General features: G+C 36.9%; 1 protein-coding gene across 5 annotated transcripts in view; it reads right to left on the minus strand.

The window, feature by feature from the left end:
* Positions 1 to 417: 417 nt before the first annotated feature.
* LOC127165109 (disks large homolog 4) overlaps positions 418 to 20475 on the minus strand; it is a 177234-nt gene continuing 157176 nt past the window's right edge. For all 5 annotated transcript variants that reach the window (XM_051109426.1, XM_051109425.1, XM_051109424.1 and 2 more), the window contains 10 exons: positions 18149 to 18263; positions 16448 to 16624; positions 12107 to 12149; positions 10512 to 10542; positions 10344 to 10391; positions 9812 to 9913; positions 4660 to 4832; positions 4456 to 4568; positions 4226 to 4317; positions 418 to 3027 (listed from right to left, as the gene is read on the minus strand). In XM_051109426.1, coding sequence (XP_050965383.1) covers positions 2921 to 3027; positions 4226 to 4317; positions 4456 to 4568; positions 4660 to 4832; positions 9812 to 9913; positions 10344 to 10391; positions 10512 to 10542; positions 12107 to 12149; positions 16448 to 16624; positions 18149 to 18263 — 1001 coding nt within the window. In that variant the 3' untranslated portion in view covers positions 418 to 2920. The remainder of the gene's footprint in view (positions 3028 to 4225; positions 4318 to 4455; positions 4569 to 4659; positions 4833 to 9811; positions 9914 to 10343; positions 10392 to 10511; positions 10543 to 12106; positions 12150 to 16447; positions 16625 to 18148; positions 18264 to 20475) is intronic.

Here is a 20475-nt window from a genome sequence, read left to right on the forward strand (position 1 = left end):
ATTATATAAAATCTTTAAATAAAAATAACGGCAAGAAAAGAACGGTCACTGCACTCCAAACACACTTAAATATCGAAATTCAAACGCAAAAAGTCAAAAGAAAATAAGTGAAAGTAAACAAGCCACCAGACCGCTCTGTATTCCTCAGCTCTCCGGCGCAAACCTTCTGCCGTTCATCACGTCTGATCAAATCTTCCCTTTAATAAGTGCAAATGTGTTTCACTTCATCTTAGCAGACTCTTTTTTTTTTTTTTTTTTTTTTTTTTTTTGGCCTGACACAAACGGTGCCAGTTTTTTTTTTTCGATTACAACAGTCTCAATCAAAGTGTGTTTCCATAAATCACCATAGTAATGTTCATGGCATTGATTTACAGGAAATCTCTCGAAATCAAATGCAAACCCCTGGACGAACCGTGGTTTTCATCCTCACTTTAGACTTTGAATATGACGCCCTCTGAGCTCAAAGCACCGTATCGATTTTTACTGCATCGCTGTCACGGCACAAAAGGGTAAAAAAGCCAATTTATCATTCTGCCGTTCTCATGTCGGCCAGGGTTGAAGTGGGCGCTTTGTCAACCCGCGCAGAATTCTGGGTAAAACTGTTTACAAATGAGCGTTTCGCTCTGAGAAGGGAGTTTCGCTCTAATTAGTTGAAGGCAGGCTTAGATTGTTGGACTTAGCTAGCTAAGCTGATTATTCTCTGGCATTACAGCCATTAATTTACCTCATCAAACATACTGAACCCACGATCGTATTCCAATAAAACTCCAGCATCATTAAGTCCTGCTCCTCTTCACTTCGGTGACGGCAACATCATCGACCCGCCAATTAACTGCTGCGATGATGTCCACTGACCGGCCATTGAGATGCATCAATGTAGCCTCATTGGTTTGATTACAAGAGTTAATTAGAATCTGATACACAGCATAAAAAAACATCATACAATACATCGTTTTCCTGATAGTATTCGTGTGTGTGTAAGTGTGTAAGTGTGTAAGTGTGTGTGTTCGGAGAGTTCAGAGACGGGCTGAGGCCAGTTCACAAGGCTACGTTCACATTGCAGCCGAATGGGGAAAAATAACACTGAATTCAACTCCGATCCGTCTTGACGTTCCTGTTTTTCCAACCTGATCTCATGAGAAAACATAACTAGTTTAAGGTGGCGATTTAGTATGAATTCACACGTTGCATTTTGTACAAAAACGTACGGTTTTTAGAAAAAAGCATGAAGCTTTAACCCTAAACCGTACAAACTCATACGAATTAGCCACCGATTCACCAAAACAGTTATGAATTTGCCGTGAGTTTGCGTTGTATTTTCTGACCATCCCAAAGCCTTCACTAGCAACTATCCTGAGCTGTGACACGAAAGAAAGGCCACTAACAAAACATCTACTATTATACAATGAAATGTTTAAGATTTAAATCATTTTTAAGATATATTTCATCAAAATAAGCTACTACTCATCAGAATATGATACTTGATTTACCTTAGCTGAGGAAAAGACAGAGGACAGTGAAAACAAATCCGACGGCATGATGGCGAGGTGTTCATAAATAATAAATAAATAATTAATAAATACTCCCAATATAATTTCTGAATATATATATATATTTAGAAATGCATTTAAATAAATAAATAATTTTATATAGATATTTAGTTCAACTGGATTGCGGTGTGAACGTAGCCACTCGTCACAAGTGTGATCTAAATCGAACTGAAATCCAACGGGCATGTAAAAAAAAAAAAGGCAAACGTATTACATTTGAAGCGGTTTGATAATTTCAAGATCTAAGCATGGCTAAAATTCGTTCCATTACGAGAAGATTATGGAAGAGCCCGATATTGCACATTAAAGAGCAGCCTGGAGTCATTGTGTTTGAGAGCCGCGGCGCTCGGGGAAATAATCCAGCCGAGCAAATAAATTTCAGCTCAAAGGAAAACATCAATCTGGCTGTTGCAAGAAGATCCAGATAGAAGAAGGCAAACGTTACAAAATCTATGTTGGCGTGTGTCTAACTGTGCATGTTTACGTGTAAGCGCGAGAAAATCAACAGAAAACAGCCCCCGGAATATAGAGCGTGTGGCTTTCTGTGGTGCGCAGAGCCCAAGTCGCAGTCTGCGTCTTGCCGTTTCCCTTCCTTAATCACCCATTCGGTGTGCTGAACTAGCTGCGAACTATTTGAGGGGAACATTCGAAGGACTGAGGCAAACGTTTTAGAGTCGCCGGCTCGGCGCTTCCTGGCTTTCGGGAAGCACGCGTCAAGCACTTCAAATTTCTGAAAGGAATTCGACGCCCTTGATGCTGATAAGTGTGAGTGAACGTCAGTCTCTGAGTAGTCGTAATATCTTTGATATTGAAGAATTCAGCGCATTATTGATACTGATAAATATACTTTCGTATTTCAGTTCGATTCGCCTTTAGTATTGTAAATCGAGCTCCTTTAATCAGGAACAGCTCTCGAAACGTCTCATTCCAGTAAAAGCCAAGGCGGTCGCTCGTCTCTCTCCGGAGAGAGCGAGAGGGAATCGGACAATATACAAAATTTCCTTGTAGCATCCCAGTTCGTGACAGAGTAAAAACAGCTCACCAGTCCTGCGTGAAAGGACGTTATTCAGAGAGAAAGCCAGAAAGAAACAGAGAAGGACCGAGAGAAAGGCAGAGAAAAAGCAGGAAGTTACAAAGCTAGGAAACGGAGGAGGGTAAGAGAGGCAGATGCGGTGTGGCCAGCTCCTGTTGCTGTTCCGCTCCATCATTTGCCGGCGTCTCTGTGACTTCTCTCCCTCGCTTTCGCTCTCTCCATCTCTCCCTCTCTCTCTCTGTCTGTTTCTCGTGAGCTCGACGAGTCGGAGCTCCTCAGTCCAGGGCAGGCAGGCCAAATGGTGACTGGGCGAGGTGGTTCGGCTCTGGGTGGACTCTCACAGACGCTCCCTGGTGGGAATCCAGATATAAGGCCCTGACTGCTCCTCGATCACAGTTTTCACCTTGTGGTAAACCTCCTCGAAGCTGTCGCCCTCCACGATCGCTGCGACACGGAGAGAGAACGGCAGAAAATAAATCTTTGCGCCATTTACCCGAATAAATCATGTGAACAGATGCACCTTGAATGGGCATCATTTTTGCAGCGCAAGCAGAACTAATTTCTGTGTGAAATTAAAAGTTGTATAAAGCAGGTATACACCCGGTTGAAAAATCCAGCATATGCTGGTACGGTATGCTTTGAAGCATGGCTGCTGGTTTAAGCTGGTTCTTAGCTGGTCATGTGCTGGTCCTAAGCAACTAGCTCCTGCTCAGGACCAGCACATGACCATCTTAAACCAGCTCAAACCAGCAGCCATGCTTCAAAACATACCGTACCAGCATATGCTGAATTTTTCAACAGGGTGTGTTGTACCAGTGCAACACTGTCAGAAAACTGCAAAAACAGTACCTTTTAAAAAGGACAACTTTGTGCCTTATCTACCCCTGAAAGGTGCTCATTAGCATCTTTTAGTACTAGGTAAGGTACAAAGGAGTCCCTGTCAGGGTACAACTGTATAATTTTGCACATTTTTTAGACTGTATGTAAAAAATTAGCATAAACTGTTGTATTAATGCAATGTTTATGTATCCACCTTATTTTGCCCATATGAGTTGGCGTGGCCATTTCTAAATATTATGGGTCTGGCTCCTGGTCTCATCCACGTCCAACTAGAACGAACAAACAGCACACCAACTCCTGGCCTGGCATATGTAATGCAGCGTTTTTCGCGGATATGTGTAAACGTTTGACTACGTGTAAACACAGCCTTAGATCGCTGAGAGTTCTTCTGAAAACCCTCCATCTCCCACAGCTCCACCTGTCTAGATCTGCTACATGATTTGTTTATGCCTTTTTAATGCAGCAGCAGCAGGAACATATTTTACATGCTCACAGCAGCACCTCTGTGTATCTATTGGCAGTAGCAAGTCTGTACTTGCTCTGCAGCAGTAGCATGTGTAACAGACCTAGTTGCACAAAGACCAAGGATGTTAACAATGTCCAATCTATTAACATCAGCATCAAGGGCGTCGAATTCCTTCAAGAAATAAACTATTTAGAGAATTGCCATGACTAAACTATAAAAGTGTGATTTCTAGACATGAAAAAAGTCATGGTAAATAATAAAACTCCACAGGAGTTACAGTAGGCATAGCCTAGTAATTATTAATTTGGAGTCACGCGATGTGTGAAAATTTCTTACCAGAGAAGCACTCCAGGAAATCTTGTTCCAGTTTAATAGCGCGGTCCATACCTTTCCTGGCTTGTTCCTCAGTCAGACGTGTGTTGATCTCTCTGGATAAAAGAGCAGAGGTCCCATCAGCTGTCAGTTTCATCTAAATTTACATTTTGTCTTAATGAGACATTGTTAAATAGGGGCATTTTGCATTCATGTTAACTTGAAGCATTTGAGCATTATTTGCCGTTACGTACAGGACGTTCTCCAGTGATTTGGGCCGTACGAAGATGGCGATCGGGTGGAGCTGTGCAGCCTGTAGCCTACGAACCGCATTTGCGGACACATCCAGAATACAGTGCTTGCCCTGCTGCTCACAAACACACAGACATGAATATTAAGATCTGCATCAATGATACACAAGTTCATTGTTTTGTCAAAAAAAAAAAACTTGATCTAACCTGTTCGGCCACCTCTCGGACGCTCTGAACGCTGGTTCCGTACAGATGGCTGTTGTATTGGCCCGCCTCGATGAAACGATGGTTCTGAATGTCCTTCTCCATCTGTTCCCGCGAAGACACAAAATGGTAGTCCCGCCCATCCACCTCATACTCCCGCTTGGGTCGTGTCGTATCTGAGAAGAGCAATGACAATATTTTGGAAATATAATATCAGTTACACATGACAGGTGCGCTGAAAATGACTCATTTCGTTCGAGTTGTTTACTGCTTATCGTAAGTGAGGAGGCTGTTGGCAGAGACATTTTGGGCAAGCATCTAAAGACAGCTTTGTTTTTATTATTATTATTTTTAATTATTTACTGAAATAAGATGAGAGCAAGACAGATTATTTATGTATAGTGTCCTATGATTCCAAACTGAATTGGATTTTGGCCATAAATGTGGAATCCAGACAGTAAAATGCAGGATGTCACAACATTTGGTAGATTTTGGAGGAATAATGAAGAGCAGGGCTGTATAATGAATTAAATCAAAACGGTCCAGTGTCTGTGAATACTAAAGCGCAAAAAACTGGTATGTAAATACAAAGTCTGCTTGTTCTGTGTGTTTCTGTGTGAATGAGCAGCACAGTTTCATCATCTACACACATACTAAGGCACATGTGATGCTCGAGGTGTTTTCGGCATCTGCCGTCACACTCTATGAGGACATGAACTTCATCTTCATAACCTTTCTTAGCGTCACATCACAAGCATTTTTTACTTGACCAAAACTATTGTCATATCCAATACACACTGGAACTCAAATTTCTTCACGACATCCCATCAAAATAAAAGTTTGGTTTTACTTTAAGAAATTTTAATATTGTTGCTAGTCTGTTTCTAGCATTATTAGCATGTTACTAGCATGTTGCTAGCATGATTACCAAGTATTTAGCATGCTCCTAGAATGATTATCAAGTCGCTACCATGTTTCTAACACGATTAGTAAGTTGCTAGCATGTTTCTAGCACGATTATCAAGTTATTAACATGTTCCTAGCATGATTAGCAGGTCGCTAGCATGTTGCTAGCATGATTAGCAAGGGCTTAGCATGTCACTAGCATTTTTCTAGCATAATTAGCAAGTTACTAGCATTCTCAAGCCAACCTAATAATATTATCAGTTAGGAGTGTGCCACATATATTGTCTACGATAATATCATAATTGTTGATTAAACAATGCAGCTTGACATTATTGAGTATATCAGCCAAACTGAACAAAAGCACACACACACACACACACACACACACACACACACACACAGAGTGCACGCATACACTATAAGATGTAGGTTATAGTGAGCACATTTGGGCTCAGTTTCACAGACAGGGCTTAGACTAAGCTAGGATTAGGCCATAGTTCAGTTAGGACATTTAAGTCATTTTTATGAACATGCTTAGAAAAAAAACATTACTGGTGTGCATCATGAGAGCACTAATGTATTTTAAGATCAGTCAGTGCAAGTTTCTGTCAGTTGAAACAGCTCAGACTTACATTTTAGTCTAGGACTAGGCTTAAGCCTTTTCTGTGAAACAAGGGGTTGGATTTCACACTGTATGATTTAGAATTATTATTTTATTGTATTATTATTTTTTTTTTAAATACAGTCATGTGAAAAAGTTAGGACACCCTATTGAATTCCATGGTTTTCTGTATCAGGACATCATTTAAAAAAAAAAAATGGTGCTTGGCTGGTCTTATTTTGAAAATAAAACCTCAGATGAACAACACCACATGACAAATTGCACCGTGTCATTATATACTGAACAAAAATAAAGCCAAAATGGAAAAGCCATGTGTGACAAAGTTAGGACACCCTTACTGTTTACATTGGAATTAAGACGGTAAATAACGGTCAAGCACTGCAGATCAAATACCTTTGATTAACTGATCATCAGCAAGTCTGAGCGCCTCTATAAAAGCATAAGCTTTGGCAGTTTGCTGGTCTGGAGCCTTCAGGTGTGTGTTAACACAATGCCAAGGAGGTAAGACATCAGCAATCATCTTAGAGAAGCAATTGTTGCTGCCATTAATCTGAGAAGAGCAATAGGGCCATTTCCAAACAATTTGAAGTTTATTCACAAGTGGAAGACATTCAAAACAGACACCTCTCCTTCCAGGAGTGGACGTCCCAGAAAATTCACCCCAAGATCAGACCGTGTAAAGCTCAGAGAAATGGCAGACAACCCAAGAACTACACCTCAGACTCTACAGGCCTCAGTTCACATGTTACATGATAAAGTTCATGAGAATAGCATTTGAAATATATGGGACAAAAATGTCATGTTTGGAAGGCTTGGCAGAAGAAAGCTTCATTGCAGCATTGCAGCACAGTTTAGGTTTGCAAAGTTGCATCTGAACAAAACACAAGTCTTCTAGAATAATGTCCTTTGAACAGACGAGAGCGAAGTGGAGATGTTTGGCCATAATGCACAGCGCCAAGTTTGGTGAAAACCTAAAGAGCATATCAGCACAAACACCTCATACCAAAAGACAAGCATGCTGGAGGAGGGCTGATCATTTTGGGCTTGTTTCGTAGCCACAGGACCTGGGCACCTCACAGTCACTGAGTTGGCCATCAACTCCTCTGTATATCAAAGTATTCTAGAGTCAAATGCGAGGGCATCTGTCCGACATCTAAAGTTGGGCCAAAATTGGGTCATGCAACAGGACAATCAAGCACACCAGCAAATCTACAACAGAATGACTGAAAAGAAAAGAATCAAGGTGTTGCAATAGCCCAGTCCATGTCTAGAGCTCATCCTGACTCAAATGCTGTGTTGAGAGCTGTGCATAAGCAAATGCCCACAAACCTCAATAAACTGGAGCAACGTTGAAAAGAAGAGTGGTCCAAATTCCTCCAGAACGATGTGAGAGACTGATAAAGTCACACAGAAAATGAATGATTCAAGTTATTGCTGCTAAAAGTGGATCTACAGGCAACTGACTCATAGGGTGTCCTAACATTGTCACACATGGCCCTTCCATATTGGCTTTATTTTTGTTAAATAAATTATGACACAGTGTGATATGACATGTGATGATGTTTATCTGAGGATTTATTTTCTAAATTTTAAGACCTGCCAAGGACCAGATAATTTTTTATTATGTCCCGATGAAATTCACCATGAAATTCAATAGGGTGTCCTAACTTTTTCACATGACTGTACATTTTGAACTCCAAAATTCAAGATAAGCAGACAAAAATGTCTCTGTATGACTTTTATATGTCTTTTATATTTATTTCATCTGATATAGGTAATATCACACAAAGTGTACAGTTTTCTTCTCCAAATATCAGTACGATTGCAAATGTGATTTTATAAAACAGCCCAATAAACAAGATGTTAATCTTGACTAACATTTTAGACACAAGTTCCTGGTTTTTGCTGTATTTCGTCAACGAAAATTGTTCCAAACAAAGCCACAGCAGAACTGTTTTGCATCTCTGAGCAACACACAACAGTGTTTCGTTACTGAATCAATCAGCCGTTTGAATGAATCGGTTGAATGAATCACTCAGTGACTCACCCAAACAGTGATTTGCCAACAATTTAAGGTTTATATTTAAAGTATATTTTTTTCTTTTTTTCCCCCAAATAATTTTAAATATCAGTACTACACCTTGTGTTTAAACATCGAAACATGACTTATGCATTTGTAATTGCAGGTTAACTGCATTTATGTCCTGCATTAAAGGAGAAGTCCACTTCCAAAACAAAGATTCACATCGTTTGAAGCCGCATTTAAACTGCATTTTGGAAGTTCAAAATCGGGGCACCATATCAGTCCATTATATGGAGGAAAAATCCTGAAATGTTTTCCTCAAAAAACATAATTTCTTTACCACTGAATAAAGAAAGACATGAACATCTTGGATGACAAGGGGGTGAGTACTTTATATATGAATCTTTGTTTTGGAAGTGGACTTCTCCTTTAAACTATCTGTGTAAATGCATCTAAATGCCACTTCAGATGCAGATTCTATGCCACCTCTGCACTGCAAACACAGATTCTGTTTGGTAACAGTCCTATAGTGTCTTACAATTTGAATTTATTGATTCAATTTACGAATTTGTCACTAAAGATGATGCATACATTTAATTAGGTTAGACAAAATTGGCCTTATAAAGGTAAAAATGCCCATAAAAGGTAAAAAATCAACTTAATGGAAAAGTTTAGTTCTGTGACTCCTGCAAACTAAACACTGCACAGAATATGAAGAATATAATTTGGGAGCTTTGGGAGTCAGCTGTCCACAACAGTCCTAAACCTGCCAAAATACCAGCACAATTACACGCTCAGCAAAACACCGTCTAATTACAGTTGTCAACAAAATTCCAGAAAATATTGAAACATTTTTTTGTCGTTATTGCACATTCATATTATCAGTAATAGAAAGTATTAAATTTAAGGAATATCACTTAATTGTTACAAATTGAAAAATATCACAACTGTCGTGCAGCACTTTGTATGCCAAAAAAAATATAACTGTGAATTTTAATTGGGTTACATTTTAGGAGATCGACAAAATAGTTAAGGTTTTATGCCTTCATTTAATCATGTAATAAATCATAATAAATCCAGAAAAATTAAAACAGACAGCAGGGAATTTCTAAAAAAAAATTAAACATATTAAGGGCTCTTTTATTATTATTAAAAAAAAAGAGAAAAGTAATAATTAAATTCAATGCAATTATTAAAATTTTTAAATTGCTTCAGTTGATTCTAATCTAATCTAAAGACATGTTTTTTGATTATTAACATTTAATTGAACAATTACAGTGGAATCCAGAAAAATTCAAACAGATTTCACTGAGCCCTAAAATGTATTAAAAAACAACAACAAAAACAAAACACTTACAATGAATTGTGCTTATATTGTATAATGAGTAATTCATGAATTCAATGAATTAGACATGTTTTGTAATAACTAAAATTACAAAAACTTCCAAACTTACTTAAAACTTTGATTAAAAACCTTTGCACCCGAACTCCCAGAAATTGCATAAAGCCAAATCAGATTGGAGCTTGCCGTTGTTTGGAAGGCTCTTATCACATTTGTGAGCAATATACATCTGAGAGTGACAACAGAGTTGAAGAATACTTACGAGGAACACAGGAGCCAAACTTGTCTGGGAACTCAGACAGCAGGTCATCATTCACTCTGTCCTTCACCGGGCCCAGAATAATGATGGGCCTCGCGTAGTGCACTAAAAAGGATGAGAAGCACGGGAGAGACTACATGAGTACACTTGAAGACTAGACCAAAAATGGAAGTGAAGAGAAACAATAGCAACAACACGACATGCAGAAAAACACATTTTTAGACATCACACTCTCCGCACAAAAACTAATGAGGTTTTTAAACTGAAAAGTATGAGTAGTTACATTTAAAATATCTGATTTCACATCAAATGTCAACTATTAGAATAAACTTTCATTGTTAACTTTTCAGCAGTGTGTTATTTGCTCTGTTTGTGTGGTTGAGTGTTTGAATTGCATCACATACAGTATGAGGTTTTTATTTCATTTAGGATGCTGTATATGTAGGCCGTACAACGCAAGGCATCTCACAAGGATTTGGATCAGAGCCAGCGCATAAATGACACAACATATGGTGACTCAGTCGAGTTATCTAACCTTCCACTTGTGCAACTGTCTCGTAACTCCGTACTGGCTCTTCTCGTCCTACAAGAAAACAAATACACATACATCAGACTCTGTTTGTAATACATGCAACAAAACATTCTACTCGTTGTCAGTATTCAGTGCTGAACTGTGCAGAGCAAAAAGACGGTCGTAACTCACCCTGTGAACCTGTGCTGTCTCGACTTCGGTCCTGTCAAAAGGAAATATAGGGGACAGTGTTTATTAAATTGTAACAGACTGTTTCCTGCATCACTTTAGATGTAGACATGCAGTTATTGCATTATTTGTCATGGCCTAAGGGGGTTAACAGCCAATAATAAAAGTGTACGAGACGCAGAGCTAAAGCTGCCCCCAGGTCCTGTCGGAATGACTGTGTTTATGAGATGAGCAACCATAAATATCCTTGCCCAAAAGAAGTACACCTGAGTATTCTTTTTAAAAAAGTTCTTACTATCGAAAGAATAAACTTTCAAACAATATACTTAAGTGTTGTCTGAATGTGATGTTTCAAAACAGTTAGCTGCATGCTAATTGCAATCGCATGAAAATGTATTATAGTTTATATTCATATTAAATGCAATTTGAGTGTTTTTTTGGCTCACTTAAGTAAGACTTAAGTACATCTTAATATGCAATTTCATAATTACTTCTACTGTCTTTGATATATGGTTAAAGCAGAGGTTGCGCTAGACTTTAACACTGTCCGTCATTGTGACAGACAGGGTCATCAAAATTCCGTCATAATCTACTATTACCTATCATTTTTCATATTTTAATAATAATAACACATTTAATTGCTTTATTTTTCACTTAGTACAACTTAACATTTCAAGTTGACTGAACTTATTTGAGTTGACTGAACTTAAAATTTTAAGGCAGCAGGGTAACAAAATATTTTAAGCTGACTCAACAAATTGTGTTTTTGTTTTTTACAGTGCACACAATAGGTGTCATTTTAGAATGTGTTTAAAGGTGTACCAAAATTCACTATTTACTTGGTAGTGCTATATTTTTAATGTATGAAAGATGGTTCCAATTACTTCAAGTGGTACCTAAATACTTATTATTTTTTCAGAGTAATTATAATAAAGCACATTTTACTTCATATTCATGGTATCCCACAATAGCACAGCTGAGTACACTTAGATGTTCTTAAGATTATCGTAAGAAGTACTAAAGAATAACATTTAGCATATTAAGTACAAAATAAGTACATTCTGGAGGTGTACTAAGTGTACTGAAATAAAGTCTATTTTACTGCACTTTTTTTTCAGCTGGGAAACCTTAGTTTCTTTGCAACTGAAAACAGAAAGACATAAACATCTTGGATGACATGGGGTAAGCAAATTATCATGAAATTTTTATTCTGGAAGCGAACTAATCCTTTAAATATTAATTTCCCAGGAAAACCTACAGAAAGCACTGAGCACATGTGTGTGTGTGTGTGTGTGTGTGTGTGTGTGTGTGTGTGTTTGTGTGCGAGCGCACTGATTTGTATCTGCAGCATGAGCCCTACAGGCAGAACAAGCTCACAATGCCCATGAGTTTCAATGCTTTCATAAAACAACTGCCTGATGGACTCCCATGGGCTGCAAACACACACCACTGCTACTCTAAACACAAATCACAACTGATTAGAGAGAAGGAAAACAAATCTCATAGGAGAGCCCCGAATGTTTCTGGAGTAATTTAAAGAAAAATATTTGAATAGGACGAGCTGCATGCAGCTGTTTGTGTTTTAGCAGGGATCTTACCCTTTCTTTTGACTTCAACCGCGACCACTCTTTTCTCTCAACCCTGGAAAAGAGATTCATTGAATGAACGAACGACGCGAGATATATAAGAAAACAACAGCAAGAGGAACACTGAGGGAGGAATTCACTAAGAATGAATTGTGTCCACTAATGCTGTTGTTCATTTCCACACACAAATTTAATTATGCAAATGAGGCAAATGCAAACACTCACCCCCTAAAAAAAAATGCAGTTCACCATCTTGTGATTCTGAGTGCGTGATCCATCTGCTGTACTTTACCAAGACTGCACGGCTGATATGGTGTGTGATATTGCTTGACTATGCCGTATCTTATAAAACTCATTTTCTTCAACATCTTCTTACATTTTGACTGCATTCTAATCGGCTACATCATGCAGTGAATGTGTGGACTCTCATGTTTTTGTAAAATGAGTGACGTACTGGATAATGTCAGCTCAACTGTGAATGAAATAGTAAATTTGAGCTGAAATAGCAAAAATGGCACACGTTTAGTGAATTCGCCCCACATTCTTTTGAGATTATAGCCAGAAAACATACATGGTAACTGAGACTGGTGTGAGCAGATCTCTTTTTTCAGTCATGACAATGTAAAGCTGATAAACCTGGTTACTTCTGCCTGATTCATATATGAATATTGCAATATATGAGATGTCAGTTTTCCCTTTCATTTACTTTTATAATGTTACAGAGGTTTCTATTTCAAATAAATGCTGTTCTTTTGAACTTTCTATTCATCAAATACTGAACAACTAAAACTATCATGGTATCGACAAAAATATGAATAAGCACAACTGTTTTCAACATTGATAATAATCAGAAATGTTTCTTGAGCAGCAAATCAGTATATTAGAATGATTTCTAAAGGATCACGTGACACTGAAGACTAAAACAATGGTGCTGAAAATCATTCTAGAATTTAGGGTACAGCTCATGTTCATTAGTGATAAATGTTTTTTTTTCTAACAATTTTCTTCAGAAATATTGTAAGAGAACACATACTATATTGTGTTTTGTGCACCTTGTGACCCTTAAATGACAGTTTTTGAGTCTTGAGTTCAAAACAATGAATAAAAAAATCTAAACAATCTACAGGTGCATCTCAAAAAATTAGAATATCGTGAAAAGTTTATTTTCTGTTTGTAACTTCTTTCAAAAACTGAAACTTTGATATATTCTAGATTCATTACATGTAAAGTAAAATAAAGTACAACAAAGATTTGTTGTTTTAATTTTGATGATTAGAGCTAACAGCTCATGAAAGTCAAAAATGCAGTATTTCAAAATATTAGAATATTTCCTAAGGTCAATCAAAAAATGAATTTGCAAAACAGAAAAGTTCAAGTTCTTTAAAGTATGTTCATTTATGCAGTCATTACTTGGTCAGTAGTACAAATTACAGCAATTTCCTTGCTCCTAGCACAAATGACAGCATCAGTGAGGAGTGGAATGTAAGCGATGTAAGGCACTGCTGAGGCACTACTGAGCCTTCAGATCGTCTGTATATTTGGATCGACTGTTTCTCATCTTTCTCTTAAAATATCCCATAGATTCTCAATGAGGTTCAGGTCAGGCTTGTTGGCTGGCCAATCAAGCACAGTAATATGATGGTCAGTAAACCGGTTTTTGCACTGTGGGCAGGTGCTAAAGTCCTGCTGGAAAAGAAAATCAGCATCTCCATAAAGCTTGTCAGCAGATGGAAGCATAAAGTGATCCAAAATCTCCTGCATGGTAGACGGCTGCATTGACTTTGCACTTGATAAAACACAATGGACCAATACCAGCAGATGTCACGGCACCCCAAATCATCACTGACTTCAGAAACTTCACACTAGACTTCGAGCAGCTTGGATTCTGTGTCTCTCCAGTCTTCCTCCAGACTCTGGGACCATGATTTCAACATGAAATGCAAAATTTACTTTTATCTGAAAAGAGGACTTTGGACCACTGAGCAACAGTCCAGTTCATTTTCTTATTAGCCCAAGTAAGATGCTTCTGATGTTGTTTCTGTTTCAAAAGTGGCTTGGTAGAACTTTTCCTGAAGACGTCTGAGTGTGGTGACTCTTGATGCGCTGAGTCCGGGTTCAGTCCGCTCCTTGTGACTCTCTCCCAAGTGTTTGAATTGGCTTTGCTTGACAGTTTTCTCAAGCTTGCGGTCATCCCGGTCAGCACTGTGCACCTTTTCCTACTTAATTTCTCCCTTCCAGCTAACTTTGCATTTATTATGCTTTGATACAGCACTCTGTAAACAGCCTCCCCATTCAGTAATGACCTTCTGTGACTTACCCTCTTGGTGAAGGGTGTCAATAATTGTCTTCTGAACCATTGCCAAGTCAGCAGTCTTCCCCATTATTGTGGTTTCAAAGAACAAGAAATACCTGGAATTTATACTGTAGGGATGGACATTTAATGAAACTCAAATGTAAATATTCTAATATTTTGAGATGTATTTTTGACTTTCATGAGCTGTAAGCTCTAATCATCAAAATTAAAAGTAAAAACCTTTGAAATGTTTTACTTTACACGTAATGAATCTAGAATAATAAAGTTTCAGTTTTTGAAAGAAGTTACGAAGAAAAGAACTTTTTCACAATTTTCTATTTTTTTTGAGATGCACCTGTATATTCAGTTTATTTCTACAGTCTAAATACTTAAAATAGATTGGGTTTAAATTAAATTTTCTTTTAAATAACAACATATTTTGTTTTACTTATGTCCACAAAAATTCTGTATAAATGAAAACCAATAGTTGTTTTAAGAGATCATATTTTTTCAATATTTTTCCTGATGTAAAATGTACCCTAAATTATGTGCCTAAGAAACAAATTACATTTCAAAATGTTAAAATAGAAAACCTTTATTTTAAATTGTAAAAGGGTCATTCCATGTAATTGGTGCCTTTTGCATCCCTGAGAAATAGTCAAACATAGATTTAATATAGCAAAAAATGCTGTGTATAGGAACAATGCTAAGTATGCTTTCATCGATATTGCATAAAAAAGTCAATTAAATATTATTTTAAATAATTTAAATAGCTGGTAAGGGTAAGGTTTGTGGCATGTCTCTCTCACTATGATTTTTTTCAGCAGGACTTTTAATTTGCAAAATGAAGGCAGAATGATATAAAAATCACATTTGCATATTGTTCTAAATATAGTCTCATTCAGTAAGTGATGTCATGTCAGCCTTGTTACCCTCATCAAAAAACCCTCAAACCATCAAAAAAAATGTACATTCAAGTAACATCACTTCTAGGAGGTTGCATCATCTCTCAACCAGGATTACAACACTTCAAACACAAGCATGTTTCTCTCACTCCTTTTGATGACTTATGAAGCTTGACTGAGGGAGGGCCATCACGCAATGTCAATCCTGTTACCATTTTTAAAATATAAATTAAAAAAAAATATTTCTTACATCTAATATAATCAATGTCTATACTTTAAAATCCTTTCAAAGTGTACAACACGTGCTTTTGTGAACTTGACTATTAGCTAGCAATTAGCTAATTAGTTTGAAATCGTCAAACCTGTTACTTTCGAGTAACAGGTTTTGACGTGGGTAACAGGGATGACATTGATTAGGTTTGACCCTGTTTTAAAGACTGTCTGTGTAAAATTCATACATTTTAAAGGTCGCCCTCAGTATATTATTGAGCTAATACCTGTATCATTCAGTGGCATATGAGTTCTAATTAAACTATAGCATCTAGTAACAGGGTTGACAAAAATACCAAAACATGAGGTAGAAAAATAGTCATAAAATAATAAATGACATAGCCTGAGATGGCACAATTCAATTTCTTGTCATTTTAAGGTGTCTTCATTTCATGGATATTTAAAAAATATTGAATAAACTTTTATTTTTCAATTTTTCCAAGTGGAAAAGGCACCGATTTAGTGGAATGACCCAGTCATATTTCACAACATTACTGCTTTTACTGTATTTTTGATCAAATAAACGCAGCCTTGGTGAGCAGAAGAGACTTCTTTCAAAAACATTTTACAAATCTTACTGACACCAAACTTCTGAATAGCAGTGTAATTTTCATGTTTATAATCTGAGGGAGTCAAAATTCTTTTTTGACACTGCATGTGCTGTCAACAGAGCTTAAATGAAGCATTTATCCCAGAAATTTCTTTCAAAATGACTGCAGAGAAATGCTTGCGCGGATAAACGTCTCTAGAGCACGTCCTTGTGTCAGAACGAGAGAGAGTTAAAAGCTAAAAAGCCTCTTTAAGCCGTTTGAATATTATTTTGTTCAAGGACAACAGAGAAGATAACACGAGAAAGCAGCAACACACACACACACACACACACACCTCCTCTTGCTGGGGATGAAGCCGACCTCTTCCTCATCCCCCTGTGGGCTGACTCGGCAGGCCTGCCACCACTCCTCATCTCCACAGTCCAAAACATGCAGCACATCTCCAAACTTAAAGCCCACGGCCTGACTCAGGAAACCACAGTCTGCTGTCTTATCATAGTCAAACAGAGCCCTGCCAAACCACAGACAGAGAGAGAGAGAACATAAGTCACAGGGAGAAGAGATGATAAAGAGGACACAGAGAGAGATAGAAGGAAGAACATCAAAGGAAAAGCATGGAATTGGGTTGAAATTGAGCAACACGGACCTTTTATTTTTGGCCTCTTTTCATTTTTATTCAGTGGCTCTGTTCAGAATGGAACACTAGCCTCCTGCTTTCTGCACACTGTGCAGTGTCGACTATGTTAAACAGCATGCAGTATGCAGAGATAAACATTGTTCTCACATGATCCCATTGTGTTGCAGCTCATTTAAATATGAACACTTAAATATTGAGAAATTGCTGTGCATAAAGCATCCAGTTCATTCTTCACACTAGAGATGGAAGGTCAAGTGGAGTTCAGTGGATTATGGGATACAGTATATACAGAGTGCTCTACTTGCATACTGACCATTTTGACAAATGTTGTAGGTTATCTGGGTAATTATGGATCCACCATTGTGGACTTCTTTCATGATGGTAAATGTCTTAATTTTTTCAATATTTGATCTCCAATGACGTATTGTCAAAGAGTGTATTATTTGCCCGTCAGCTATGTTGAGTAGAAATATTTTTATAATTTCAATAGAAGTGCACTTACTTGTGTTAAATGTGCTCTTGTAAATGTCAGAAAAGATTGTCACATTAAGTATTTTCTTTTAAAACATATTATTTCCCTAATACCCTAGTGAAAAATAAATATACTAAAATGTTTTTATTTATTTTATACTAAGTATATTACAAATACATTTACATATTATGTACGTAATAAAAATACCCTGCAATTGTACTTTGAGTATACTAAACTGGAATATTTAAAGTCTGCTAAACAGTAACAACTAATTTTGTACTTAATGCACTTGAATTGTGCAGAAGTAGTGCTGAAGTCCTACTAAAGATATACTTAAGTATGTTTGATTGTGCTAAAGTGGAACTACTGCAAGGATACTTTAGGTACACTTTAAATATTTGGCATTTAAAGACTGATATTATTCAAAGATCATACAATCTTCATCAATAGTGACATTAAAACATATTTTAGGCTTAATATTAAAAAATGTGCATTGTGCACAAGTAGTACTCCAAATAAAGTTTAATTACAATTTTTATATCAGTAGGTCTCGAGTGAGACGTCAGTAGATATGTTAATAGACTTAAACTATACTTAGTATAAAATAAATGCATTTCAAATACTTTTTTTACTAGGGTAAGTACTCTTTTTAAAAGTATGCTAAAGTGTACTTCTTTTTCAACAAGGGCTTACATATATAACTGTAGTATAGTAGAAAGAGGAGAGGAAATGTTGCAGAAAAGACTAGGGTAATGTATTTGGAGCTACAGTAATATTATAAGCTGGATTTGTACATGTGACATCTTTGTTAGTGTGTGCATGTAAACTGCCGGTCCAGAGCTCTATCCACCATTCAAATGTAATAGAAGACTAAAAGAGTAAAGAGCTGGTGATTTGGAGTTGTAGTGTGTGTGTTGTACGTTTACCTGATATAAAATCCTCGTTTGGGGTTACTTCGTAATGTAGTTGTTCCAGAGCCCATACTGCTGTTCATCAACTGCTCTCTGAGATCATGAATTTTAGCTTCAAATCGACTGTACTCTGCACAAACAAACAAACACAGCTGTTATCCAGCACTGCACGGCACAGAAGAGCTACTACTGTTAGAAATCAATCGTTTGTGTCAGTTTGGACAGTGATGTGATGTGATGTGATGTGATGTGATGTGTGTGAGAGTCTAAAATATCTATTCTATATACACTAAAAGTCAAAAGTTTGGGGTTGGTAAGATTTTAAAATGTTTTTGAAAGAAATCTCTTAAATCTCATTATTTTTGATCAAAAATAAAGTAAAAACAGTAAATCTGTGTAATATTTTTATCACTTAAAATAGCTGTTTTCTATTTGAATATGTGTTACAATGTAATCAGGGCTGTATGCAGGTTTTTATAAATACTGCAGTCTCAGAATGGAGATTGGTTGGTGGGGTTCTGGGGCATGCTCCTCTGAGAAAATTTTGATTTTCCTGACCTACATGTGTGCATTTTAAGATGTTTTAAGGCTCATAAATTGGATAACAATATAGGCTTAAAACCAAGTCAGTGGGCAGTAGTAGCATAAATTATTTTTCAAGATAACCCATTCTTAAATGTGAGAGTCAGATTAAATGTCACAATGAATGATCCACGCTACAAACTGGAAATAGAGAAGACATAGCTTGTTTATTTTTGACAATACACAATAACATCCCAAACAGGAATGGTCTTAAGAAATATTTCAACGAATATTCTGAATGGAAGTAACGGTATGAAACGTGCAAACACTGACCAAGAGTGATACAAAAAGAAAAATCCCACATACATTCTTGGAATGTCTCTTGTTAAAACAGACCAGTTGTATTTACGAAAATATATTTATTCAGTAATAATATTATGACAATATATGTTTGTGGTGTTGTTAAACTGAGCCTAAAGTTTCCACTGCAATTAACAAAGGTCATGAATCTCTGTGGTCATTAGGAATACCATGATTGTAATAATGCTAATCCCATTCTCAGGCCTACCTACACTTCTTGTCTCATCTCCATCACCATCTCTCTTTCTCATCTCTTTCTTTCTCTTTTTCTTACATTAGCCTAATCATGTACATAAATCTAAATTTGCAAAATTAGACAAAAACGTATTAGTTGACATCCCTGAATATTTCTGTCGGTCGTCTAACATTTCTATTGTAAAACAGCGGTCAAATAGGAAATATTTGGTTTAGCTTACACTAGCACTTCATAACTGTCTGAGGCGTCGAGCTGGATTTTTTTTACACTCATCGTCTGTGAACATAAACCCCACCTACTTTGCTTTGATTGGCCATAATCACAAACACTTTGACACTGATGAACGCTGTAAAACCGCTGAGGCAACTCAGATGAGAAGACCTGTAATCTTGTTTACTATATTTATTTGTTTGGCCAGTGTCATTGTGGGTTTTGGTTATTTTGCTGTTGTAAAACCTTTGAAATAACTGAAATCATATATATATATATGCGGCAGAGGTTGCGCTAGACTTCAACATTGTGCGTCATTTTGACGCACAGGGTCATAAAAATTCCATCAAAATCTATTATTACCTGTCATTATAATTTTCATATTTTAATTAGAATAACACATTAATTGCTTTTATTTTTGTTATTTTTTTTATTTTTAATCATGAACCTACAGGACGACAGCGCAGTGTTAAAAAACAACAAAATGCACTAGGGCTATATATATATATAAAATAAAAATTTGATTTCTCGATTTTTATAGATTCTCATTTTAATGAACCAAAATCGATTCTTAAATCACAATCGATCTTTTGGTCTATGCTGTTTTCAGTTGATGAATAAACAGTACATAGTGTCTCTTCCTTCCAAGAAATAGCAATAGGCTAGGTTTTGTGTTACATTTGATATGAAACATCTATAAAAGTCTCAGATTTCAAATTCTGTCCATTTCATTAGGAAATTCAAGCAATAAATACCATTTTGGTGTTCTTTAATGTGGCGTGATAGATCGTTGTAACTTCTGTGTACTCTAACTAATCAAACGCATAGGAAAACATTTGTGACATTTTCGTTTTTGTTCTGGATCCTGTGCTCTGCTGCTACATTGGAGCGCACTCGCCACCAACTGGACAGGGGTGGGAATTACAGCTACAATTATACAATAGATCACCCTCAGTGTAATCTGTCAAAATGACGGATGGCCTTCAGATTTTTCCGTCACTGATAAAAAAAAATCCGTCAATGACAGAGAATTTTCGGTTAACGCGCCCTCTGA

Source organism: Labeo rohita, chromosome 5 (assembly GCF_022985175.1).
Source record: "Labeo rohita strain BAU-BD-2019 chromosome 5, IGBB_LRoh.1.0, whole genome shotgun sequence".
In the NCBI taxonomy this organism is placed as follows: Eukaryota; Metazoa; Chordata; class Actinopteri; order Cypriniformes; family Cyprinidae; genus Labeo; species Labeo rohita.